Genomic DNA, 12,123 nt, shown 5'->3' with positions numbered 1-12,123 from the left:
CCATTTAAATATGCAATATATTGTGTGTATGCTATATTCAGTCTTTTTAGAGTGTCGCTGGCTGTGCTACGGAAGCAGTAAATCTCTGAGGAGGAACATTTGATGTGCACTTACTATTTGAAGAGTTATTTCTCATTCTCACCTACATCCTATCTGTGCGTGAAGAAAACTGTCAACTCATCTGTACTGAGCACGCACTACACGAATGATAAAAGAAAACAAGTTTCAAAAACATCTCACAATTTGTCATTTTTTCATTACTATAGATGTTCTGTCATACAGATAAGCTCACTAGAGAATTACGCAAAGACTGGGTATTACAAGGGAAACAGCACAGTACTGTGTTAAAACAAAGACAAGTGAAAATGATATTAACTCCGCCCCCTCCAAAAATCCAAACTGGATGAAAATGTTTTGGGAAAATTGGACATTTTCAGATTGTACAGATCAGAGTATAACACAGTGTTCTTATCTATACCTGTTTAGTGCTCCAAATATCTGTATCTGTACTCGGATTTAAACCTGAAGTGGGTGTGGTTTAAATTGGAAGACTTTTTTTTTTTTTTGGTGAATTAAATATGAAACCTGGAAAATTCCCAGAGGTAGAAATGGCAGCACTGTCAGCATGGTGTTTGAATGTCTTCTCTTCCTCACCTTATCACTCAAATTCATAACCTGTCTCAACTAGACATGTGCATGGGACTATTTTTAATTCTGCTCATGCAGTTTTTTTTTTCTTAGTACCTGCCCATAATATTTCCTAGAATATAAACAAACTAGTAATCTAACTTAAACCAGGCAGTTACCAAGACTGCGCATTCTCGTTAATGAGCATGGTCTTTATTTGATCCTCATATCTGAAAAAAAAGAAAAGAAATAAATAAATCGAATAATTGACCTCCTATCCATATCTGTTTTTGTATCTGTTTAGAACACCTTATCTGTTGAATAGGAATAATGTATTTGTATTCGGTTACATCCCTACTATGGTCCTTTGTGCATGCTGAGCACTTATCTTTATGCCATTTTTGTGTTTTTTTTATACCTCTCCCACTAGGTGGTGGAGGCGTTATGTCTTCAGGTTGTCTGTGCATCCATCTAAGATTCTCGTTAGTGTGATATCTCAAGAACGAGTGGTCGTATTTTTTGTAGGATTTATATGGTATTATCATTGTAACCAGCACATGACTTGATCCAACCAGGGTCAAGGTCAGAGCAAGGTCAAATGTTGGCAGGGATGAAGTTCTATTTTTTTTCCTACATCTGTCATTGTCTGTCGCTCTGTATCAGATGTCCAATTACATCACCACCATCATGCACGACAATACACATGTATGTAAAGATTAAACTTATTTTAAAATATCCCGAGGCCTCTGATCATTCTGAAGCAAGTTTAAGATCAACTGGTTTACCCTCTCTCAACACTATCATCTGTCCCAACACCTACAACTGTTAAAATTTGTTAGAGGGGCATATTAAGGATTTAAAAAAATAGTAGTCATCCTCCTGTATTAGTCCTCTGCATATTAAATGAAGACTACCTGGGTGGAAATATATAAAGCTAAGTCAGCTGTGTAATGATATGGAAATGAATTAAAGAGTTTAGATGCAGTGGTAGAGTCGAGCTATAAACCAATAAATCACTCAAAAATTTCATCTGAAAAACCTAATATGCATGTCACTTTGATGTAGAAAGTCACGTTAATGTACTAGGCATTTTTATTTTTCTTGGTGTTTGTACTGTTTCTAAAGTGAGACCCATCTTGCTATTATCCTAATAAACTTAAATAGCCATCTTTAATGTTAAATGCAGGTTTGATGATAACGTAAATACACTAATGAATGTGAAAACTAATCACTGGATTAGTTTTAGTGTGGTTAAATAAAGACATATTCTTGTGCCTAAACAAGAATAAGCTGAATATAAATGTTCAGGCTGATATTCATGTGTGTGTTTGTGTGTGTGTGTGTGTGTATGAGAGAGAGAGACCCCCCTGCATTTGGCGTTTTGGATGTGCCCCAGCTTTGTCCACGCAGTGTGAATGGAGATGAACAGAACGCAGACAGATGTAGGAGAACTGCACACTGTGAGGATGGGGATGGGGGTGAGAGCTTGTGCCCATATGGATCACTGCGAGAAAGCTGTACAGCTCCTTATCTGTCGCTGCTTCATTCCATCCCAATGAGCTAGTGCTGTGTGTCCTCAAAAGGATAGGATTATCTGACAAGGAGGACATTTAGCTGGTCCTTGATGTTAAGGTTAGAGTTAGATTTAGGCATAGCATTAGGTTTGAGCATTAATCATTAATCAGCATTGAGTTTTAATCAGCTGCATTAGTAAATATCCAATGGAAGGTCTTTACGAAGATAGTAAGACAAAAATGTGTGTGTCTTTGTGAAGGTGTCTGAGGTGGAAAGGCCATTAACGAGAACAATAGCTCTGAGCAAAGGAAGATGATATGCATAAGGCTGAAATGGAGAGATAGACGCAGTTAATTCCTGCAGGACTTATATGGAAAAATGATTTATTATTATTATTATTATTATTATTATTATTATTATCCATCCAATCAATCAATTCATTCATTAATTAGTATTTTTATTTTTTATTTTTATTTATAGGCATGGAACTCTAGAAACTTAATCCAATCTGCTAGTTCCTCTAATTGTTAATGTTTCAAGCCTGGTGCTAACACAACCGTGAAAAGCCATGGTGCAGAAGTTAGCATTATTGTAGTGTTTAGACAAACAAAGCTACTTATAAAATAAATTACCAAGTTTCAGCATTAAACACAGTGTAATGATATTTCTTTAGGCTGTCCTTACAGTCACATATTTTCCAGGCCTGACAGAGGAATTAAATTCATCATTTTAAGCAATCAATACAGTGCTGAACCACAGTAGCACTAAAGGGACAAAACCTACACTAGGTATACACTACTATAATAACAAGGAGCTCTGAAGTGCTGTTTTAAATGCACTACACCTACAAATATTACGCCAAATAAAATTGCCTGGTACCTTAATGCGACTTGTATATATATATGTTTTTTTTTCTCTAAGGATGCAGAATTTAGAGGGATTCATCTTATGTTATATTTGCTACCATGTTATATATTTGCCATGCATTATGTGCAAATTAAAGGTGACCAACATAGTGTGTGTTAGTAAGGTGTTGGGCCACCACAAGCCTCCAGAACAACTTCAGTGCACCTTGCCATAAATTTTGTAGAATGGTACTGGAGGGATGAGCACCATTGTTCCAAAAGATATTTCCTCAGTTGGTGTTTTGATGATGATGGTGGACAGCAATGTCTAAGACATCACTCCAAAATCTCCCATAGGTGTTCATTTGGGTTGAGATCAGGTGACTGTGGAGGACACAGTATCTGATTTTCATCATTTTCATTCTCCTCAAAGCATTCAGTGAGCACCCATGCCCTGTGGATAGGGGCGGAGTCATCCTGGAAGAGACCACTCCCATTAGTATAGAAATATTTCATCATAGGATAAAGGTGATCAGTCAGAAGAACTTTGTATTCATTTGCGGTGACTCTTCTCTCTAAGGGGACAAGTGGACCCAATCCATGCCAGTAAGGATCAAACTGATCCAGCTTTGTAATGCCACGTTTTCCCTAATACTCTGTTTATCGAGGTTTAACCTGAACTAATCTTCTCTTTTAGCTCCACTCTTAGCTGTGAGTGTAAAATCAATTTTCAGTTTCCTTTAAGATCATCTAACCCTCTCATCAGTGCTTCCATTTTAGTCTGTTCCTATATCTTCTTTGGGCAGACAGATGACCATGAAGGTTAAATTTGTCTTTAAACTGAAGAGCGCTGATGCTTTCAGGCAAAATAATATAGAAATTGATTGCTTTTTAGCAGGTTGATGTTTTTGATCTGTTTTACTTTATTAGCACTAGATTCTCTGTGAGTGAAAATTTTTAGAATAGGCTCCATTTTTCCAGGAATTGATTTTGATATCTTTTTTTAGGAAGCCTCTATTTATTACATATGTAAATGGAGAAGGAGGCCGCAGTTTACTGTAAGACATACTGATTGTAGGGACAGAAATGGCTCTGTGGTTAAGACAACTAGATCATTCTAGTCGGGGTATCAGTGACGTTGAAGTGCAGTTCTTAGGTAAGTGATGGCTGTTCTTGATAGCTTAGAAGTGCTAATGTCCCTGGACTTTTCCTGATATGTGCCACTGTTATTGAAGGCAACATTACCTCATATGGTTAACCATCAATAAAACTAGTGTGGAACTTTTGCATAATATTAAATTTCTAGTATTAATTCATTCTTAGCCACATTAGCTTGTTTAGATGAAGTAAAGAAATAACAAAGGAATGACATCATGAAGGCACCTTCACACTGCTAGGTTTTTTTTTTTTTTGCTCATACATTTACCTTTGAATGTAGCTGAAAAAGCACAGGTCCTTCTGGTGTTAAGTAATAATCATAAAAATTAATGGTTAAGGTGTTTTAACATATAATTTCCTTTTTCATATACAGTACATCAGCGGTTCTTAATTCCAGGCGAGTATTTCTTCCTGCAAATAGGGATAGAACAGATAATACATGTAAAATTATGGTATAATAACTGTACGGTCCAGTATCATGGTTGTGGTGTATCAAATTTAAGCCATACAAAGTGATTAAATAATCCACCAGTCACATTAAATGACAAATAAATGATATATAGTCATCTCCAGAATTATCGTCACCCATGGGAAAGATGTGCATAAACGGTTGTGATAAAATGTCTTTGTGGTGCATTAGCGTAATCTGAAAAGTTGAGAGAAACAGAACCTTTAATTGAAGTCAATTTAAACCTTATCACAAATGATCAATCTTATAATAATCTTTTTTTTTTTTTTTTTTTTTACACATCTTTACCAAGGGTGCCATTAATTATGGAGCGGACTGTAAATCACAGACATTTTAAGTCTAATAAGACCACATTATGAACATACATGCTGTAGGTTTTACATTGCTAAACTACTAACCTCTAAAATGCAAGATATACCTTAACATGCCTTAAAAAACATTTAACAGTATAGTCATATTCAAATAAATTTAAACTGGCCCAAATTCTCTCGGAGCAAATACTTTTTTCAGCCACAAAAGTTGAGACTTGTTTAAAAGTGAAGTTCCAGTAGAGATGTAGCTCTGCTTTTTAGGACCAGTTCCTTCTCGCTTCTTGCTGTCAGTCAGATAGCTTGCGACAGCAGTGCTTTTGCAGTTTGCTTTAGGTGGAACAGTATTCAATATATTACCACATTCAACATAATTTTAATGTAACTGGAAAAATCCAAAAAGGCCAACAGTTTGTGGACACCTGATCATCATACCCATATGTGGGTCTTTCCCAAAGTCTTGCCACAAAGCTGGAAGTAAGGAATTGCCTACAATTTCCCTTCACTGGAACTAAGGGGCGCAAACCTGTTCCAGCATGACAATGCCCCTGTTCACAAAGCGAGGCCCATGAAGACATGGTTTGCCAACGTTGGAGTGGAAGAACTCGAGTGTCCTGCACAGAGCCCTGACCTCAACCCCACTGAACACCTTTGGGATGAACTGGAACACTGGCTACATACCAGACCTCTTCGCCTGATATCAGTGCTTTAGCTCACTAACGCTCTTCTAAAAAATCTAGTGGAAAGCCTTCCCAGAAGAGTGGAGGTTATTATAACAGCAGATTGGGACTAAATCTGGAATGGGATGTTTGGTTAGGCATCCACAAACTTTTGACCATGTAGTGTAGCTAACTAATATCTGTAATATTTAATGTGAATGTTAGTTCACTTTAGCTACAATATTAGCATTCTGCTGCACTCAAAACCTTCTAAATGTCAGAAATACATCCATACAATGTAAGACCAGTCAGTACAGTAGACCAAGACCAGTCTTGTTTTGCACACTTTGTTTTTCTCTCATCAAGCATACATAATCCATCTTTTTCCTCTGGCTTGCCATAATGACATTTCGAGTTTGCTTTCTTTTGTCAGTGCAATTGACTAGCAGATAGAACCTTATATAAGATTATCTGAGGGTTTGGAGATTTTATTTATAAAGATTATACTTCTTTTCAACCAAAATGCCAGGTAGAACCATATAATACTGCGGTCACAAGTTTTGCCTTTTATGTTATTTGTATTGTCAGATCAGTTTCTAGAATATGTCCTACTGAAAGAATGGAATTAGAAGGACGTTTTTGCATCTCGTAGCTAAATAATGATTTTAATAAATGATTTTTTAATTGTCAAAAGCATAAAACATGTATAAAAAAACACAGCACACTGCTTTTGTTTTTTAGTTTCAGTATCAGGCAGATGGATGTTAGTATTACCAATCCAGATCAGCAGAGAAATTTGGACTAGAGGTGGTGAGTGAACTGATATAACTACATGGAAGTAGATGAGGGTTAACAGGAAATAGGTGAGTTTAACAGGCAGGTGAGTGAGAGCGAGCTAATGTCCGGACTGGAATGGATTGTGGGTTCATGGTGGCTCCTGGGTTGGCGGCGGATTCATTTGGTTTCCAGTCTAGAGTGTGACATATTTCTTTTCGGTCATCACTACATTGCAGACGTTCAGAAAACACAGAAATACCATTTTTGAGTTTCTCCTCTCACATGGACACGTTTCATGACATTATTATATGTATAACCTGGTATAATTGAATGTTGATGGTATCTGTTGATGGTCAGATTTCCTTCCCTCCATTCTACTGTGTCCCAACACACCTGATCCAGTTCATTATCATAAACTTTATAATCATGTGAGGGTTGTTCTTCTATCTAGGCTGTTCATTTGCTCTTTATGTCTTTCGTACATTCTGTATGAGGCACAAAGCAGTCAGATACATGCGTCATGACTCTCAAAATTTCCATCTGTTCCTATCCTGCTCTCGCTGCTGAAGCTCCCCTTCCAAAAAAGAGGAGGATAAAAGGAAGATGGCATCCACCTAGCAACAGTTCAGCTTCGGACACGGCAGGCAGTCTGGGACAGGGTGTGAAAAAGTGGATTGGCTCTGCACCGCACTCGTTTGTTTCCGCTCTCCTTTTATCCCACCGTGTGTTGTGATTCGCGTGGTGCGCTCTGGAGCAAAGGCAACCAATGGCAGTGTAGCGTTCTTTCCCTCAGCCCGCCCCGTGCCGCGTCATTAACATTCACAGACTGCAGTTCTCCATCATGGGCTCAGGTGCCGTGTGGAGCGAAGCGCAGACATGTGAATGCAGTTGACGTAATACACACATAGGCACATAATGGCTGCCGATTATATAGGATATCGTCTATTTTTTCTTGATGGGTGAGGCTTGCATCAACGTGAGACATGGAGCAACACACACTGGCACGGCATGATTGTTTTCACATAAAGCAATTTGCTCAGAGCTGGTGTGTGTTCATCCCCCCACCTGTGTTTCTGTGTGTGCGCTAATCTGCACAGAAGCCCCCCGTCCACCCCGTCCCCTCCCCACACTTATGCACTTCCAGCTGGTGGTGAAGGATTCAAGCACAAGACTGCCTCTCAGTGTCCCAGCTGCCTCCCTCCCTCTCTCTCTCTCTCTCTCTCTCTCTCTCTCTCTCTCTCTCTCAGCCTCATTCCATCCTTCACTTTCTCTCTCTGCTACCCACCGTGAGGATGGGATCAGGTATGGCCAGGAAGAAATCTACCAAGTGGAGAACAGCATGTCCCTAAAAATGCTCTCATATATGTACACATACAGCCTTAAATCACCCCAACTGCGGATAGCACGAGAAAAGATTGATTTTTGCCTCTGACAGTGAGAGATACATCCCTCCATCACGCAGGGGTCGTCTTCCTTCTGCAAGATCTTTATTCCATTTTCGGACATTATTTTATTATTTCATCGTGAGGATACCCCTCTGAGGCATGGCGCACGCCGCATCCCAGCTGAAGAAGAAAGCGGATTTGGAGCTCACCGCCGCTGAAGAAGAGAAGGAGAAGAAGAGGAGGTCCAGGAAGAGGTCTCGGGAAGGCAAGAAAAAGGTACGGACAGGGCAAGACGGCCGGCACACGGCCAGGAGGGGGGTGGACATTCCATTGTGTTGTTATGGTAGTTTCGGGCATCAGCTCACACACAGATAGTGGTGGGCTGTCCACAGGCAGTAAAATCCTATTGTGTGGGTTTTTTTTTCTTTTTTGAGAAGATCACCTGTGAGACTGCAGTGAAGGATGCTGCGGCTTGGACTTATTTATAGGAGCAGCATGTGCTTTACAAAGAAAGAACACAATAGAGGATTCTTCTGCATATTTATTCTCACCCTTTTATTTCCAAGTACAGACAGAATACCTGCCTAAATTAGTTATTAGAGATTGATTTTTACCAGATTAACAAGATTAGTCATTATTTCCCAACAGAATGTTCTTTAGGGACATTTTAAGAATAGTTTTTAATGGCTGTGCTATATTGCCGTTATTTTCATTGTACTTCCTCTTGTATTGGTGTTGTATTGCAATACGTGTACATTTTTGACGTTTACCGATATCTCCTCCATGCATGCTTTATGGCTGGTGTGATAAGCTGTGAATGCCTTGGACTCCAGGGAGACACAGGCGCTCCCTAGGGCTTTGTGAAAGACTCCTGCCCCCCCACAGCGTACCCTGTCCTGACCCTCCTCCCTTTCCCTCATTTCCCTTTATGACCTCTCTCCCATCCATCCTACCTGTCTGTTATAATCTGCCTTACTGGACACACTGCTCATTGCTGTCCTCTTTAATCCCCAACACCAGCGGTGTCTCCGGCTGGTGTTTTGCTCCATCACCCCCACCCTCCTCCTACCAGCAATGGCACCATGTGTGTGCTTCTTTTGTCAGAACCGATCTGCTCTGCTCAATTGTTCTCTTAGAAGCATCTTGAAGAACCTAGATACTAGGTTCATTTTTGTGGCGTGCGCTATAGGAGGAGGGTTTTATTTATTCATGCAGGCTGAGAGCACGCTCCTTGTAGAAAATCTTCACCAACGTCTCTGCAGAACCCCGCAGCCTCCACATCGCTTATATTTAGTGTTCATTTCAGAACCATACCTACTGATGCAGTACATATCCTCTATGAACACCTAGATTATGACTAGCCCATGCATGCTAATATTGCTTCTATCAGGTTGATTAATTGTGCTGTACCCAAAATTGACCTGAAATGCTGGATAGGTAATAGATCGGATTTGAAATATTTTACGATCCAGTGATGTATTCTTATCAGTAGTCTGAAGGCGTCATGTTGACTGACAAGTCAAGTAGTTTTATTCAGGATTGTTATTTCCATCTTAAGCACATCATTATCTGAATGAAAATAATGTCAAACGAAGCCACCTCATCATCTCTTTCAGGTATCAGCCATCCTCAGAGCTCAGATATCATTTTGTAAATAAAAAAACAGATTAGTGCATCTCTATTTAATAAACTTGGTTTGAAAATGAGCTGTTGCTGATGCTAGTCAGTGTTGGTGCTCATTTGAATGGACGAGAGGTTAAGTCCTTATAGGGACACCGTGTTCAGTCCTCAGCGGTCGTCGCCTCACTGCCTGTCATTCACATTAAGCCAAAGTCACCTCTGTCATATAGATCTGTGTAAGTGTGTGCATGCGTGTGTTTACGCACAGTCTAGAACGCCTTGACCTCAAATGTAATATGCGGCATCAGCTTCCAATAAACAGGTGTTATAACACTTGCAGCTCCTGCATCAAGGTCAAACAGCTTCCTCCATCACATCTCCACCCTCCATGCAGCACACTGGAAATCAAATAAAACCATAACATCAGCATTTTTCTGGTACCTGTTAAGCTCAGATTTAAGGAATACATCTCATCATCATAGCGATATTGATCAGATTTCAGCATTTATATCATTAACTAGCTCTTGTTTAGAGAAAAGGGAGTGATAGTGGAACCGGAGTGATAGCGCAACTGTAATAGGGAGGAGAACTTGGACGGGAGTTCTGAAGAGTCTTGGGTACGACTCATTAGTAAGGAGGAGACAGGAGTGTGTTTGGAAACTTCACAAGAAGCGAATATGGGGAACTTAGCTAGGAAGGTTGGAGTTTAAAGGCATGGTCTCCATTTCTCACATTCTTGTTGTGTAATTGTATTATGTATGTTTAGTGGTCCGGAAAATTCTATATTTTTCTATAGCCTGGTCCAGAAAAAAACCCTGCTAGACTGCAGTGGCGTGGCCATGTGATGAATCGATGCGTGTAGCCAGTGCTAGCACTCTCGTCTGAGGTGAGATGAAGGTGAGGGTGTTATGTGCTTGGATGGAGACGGACACATGTGCTTCATGGCTTCAGATGTGCAGGTTGCATCCACAGCAGCCTGGGATATAGTTGTTGCCGTATGTATATGTGTGTGTGTGTGTGTGTGTGTGTGTGTGTGTGTGTGTGAGTGTATGTGGTGACTGTCCCACACAAGGAGAAGAAATCTATACTCCAGTCTGCTATTCCTGGCACTCGGCAGCCCTTCCTTCACTTTCTCTGGTGCAAATGAAAACAAACAGGCTCAGAGATGTCTGCTGGTATGTGTGTGTGTGTGTGTGTGTGTGTGTGTGTGTGTGTGTGTATGTGTGTTGTATATTACACATATGTTATTATATTACTTAATTTTCAGTCATTGTCTGAGATCTGGGACTCTTTAGGTGGCAGAGAGAATTTTTGCGTTCATGTTTTTCGTGCTTTCTCTGTTTTCTCAGACATCAGAAATCTGATAACAGATCTCAGTTTTTGGATTGGATCCTGTCTCACTTTGGTTAAAAGCATCTACCAAATGGATAAATATGAATCCAAATTTTCTCTTCTAGAGAGAGGAAGGTTTCAAGTTCAATCCCGGCACTGCCAGAAAGCCACGTGAACAAGATCCCTAATTCGCAGCTGCTCAACTTTAGACTGGTTTGTTTTTGCCTCACTAGAGGGTAAAGGAGTCTGAGAAATACAATGTAAGTGGAGAGAAAGAGAGAGAGAGGGTGAGAGAGGGAGAGAGAGCAAAGAAAAGAATGATGGCGAGAGGTAAAAAGACAAGGTAGAAAGAGAAAAGGAGATAAAAAGAGAGGGAGAGAATAGCTGAAAGAAAAGGGTAGAGAACGATGGTGACTGCAAGAAAAAGGGAGCGAAAGAAAGAGATAAAAGAAGAGGAGAGAGGTAGGAAGAGAAAGAACAGACCATAAAGAGAGGGGGACAGAGAAAAAAAGAAGTAGAAATGCAGAGCAAGTAAAAGAAAGAAAGAAAGAAAGAAAGAGGGAGAGAAAGAAAGAAAGAAAGAAAGAAAGAAAGAAAGAAGAAAGAAAGAACGGTAGGAAGAGAAATAAAAGAGAGAGAGGGAGAGAGAAAAATAGGTAGAAAGGTGCAGAATGAGAAAGGAAATGTAGAAAGAAAGAGAAAAAGGAGAAAGTGAGAGGGTGTGAAAAAGAGAGATAGAGACAGAAAGAGAAAGAGATTGGTAGAAAAATAAAGAAATAAAATGAGATAGAAACAGAGAATAAGAGAAAAGAAAAAAGAAGAGCGAGAAAAGAAAGGTACCTAAAAAAGGAAGAGAAAATATATAGAAAGATGGGAAGAGAAAAAGATGGCTGGAGAGAGAAAAAATTTAAAAGAGACAGGGAAGGAGATAGAGGGAGAGACAGAGGGGGAGGGAAAGAGATAACGAGAAAGCAAGGGAGAGAGCGAGAAAGAATGAGAGAAAGAGAAAAAGGCGGTCGCTGGAGAGAGGAAGCGAGAAATAGAGTAGAAATATGGGAATAGAGAAATGGGAGACAGAAAAAGCGAGAGAGACAGAGGGACAGCAAGAAAGAGAGAGAGAGGGAGAGAGAAATGGGGGATGAGTGGGTTGATGGTGGAAAATTGAACCCCTGCTGTTAATTAATTTTTGCTGCGTTTCACCTACATTCCCCCCCTTCACTCCACCCCTCCTCCTGCTTCTCTCCCTCTCCCACCCTCCTTCTCTCTCTCTCCATCATCTCCTCATCCTCCTCACACGTGGGCAGATTCAAGTGCACCATTGTTTCCTGCCACACTTCTCCCCCTCGCAGGCCCTAAATCCTCACACCAGCAGCTTCACCCCCAACCGTCCGCCGAGCAAACACACCAGACAACTGCATTAATCCTCCG

General features: G+C 40.2%; 1 protein-coding gene across 8 annotated transcripts in view; it reads left to right on the top strand.

Moving 5' to 3' along the window:
- ank3b (ankyrin 3b) overlaps positions 1-12,123 on the top strand; it is a 166,609-nt gene that overhangs the window by 56,318 nt on the left and 98,168 nt on the right. For 2 of the 8 annotated variants that reach the window (XM_053238475.1, XM_053238476.1), the window contains exon 1: positions 7,623-8,019. The exons of 4 other annotated variants lie outside the window; for them this stretch is intronic. In XM_053238475.1, the coding sequence (XP_053094450.1) occupies positions 7,903-8,019 (117 nt within the window). In that variant the 5' untranslated portion in view covers positions 7,623-7,902. Of the gene's footprint in view, positions 1-7,621; positions 8,020-12,123 lie in introns of those variants that run through there. 2 more of the 8 variants (XM_053238442.1, XM_053238488.1) reach the window with 2 other exon arrangements.

The sequence above is a fragment of the Pangasianodon hypophthalmus genome, chromosome 12 (assembly GCF_027358585.1).
Source record: "Pangasianodon hypophthalmus isolate fPanHyp1 chromosome 12, fPanHyp1.pri, whole genome shotgun sequence".
In the NCBI taxonomy this organism is placed as follows: Eukaryota; Metazoa; Chordata; class Actinopteri; order Siluriformes; family Pangasiidae; genus Pangasianodon; species Pangasianodon hypophthalmus.
The sequence above is the reverse complement of the archived record's forward strand: the minus strand, read 5'-3'. Positions and strand labels throughout refer to the sequence as shown.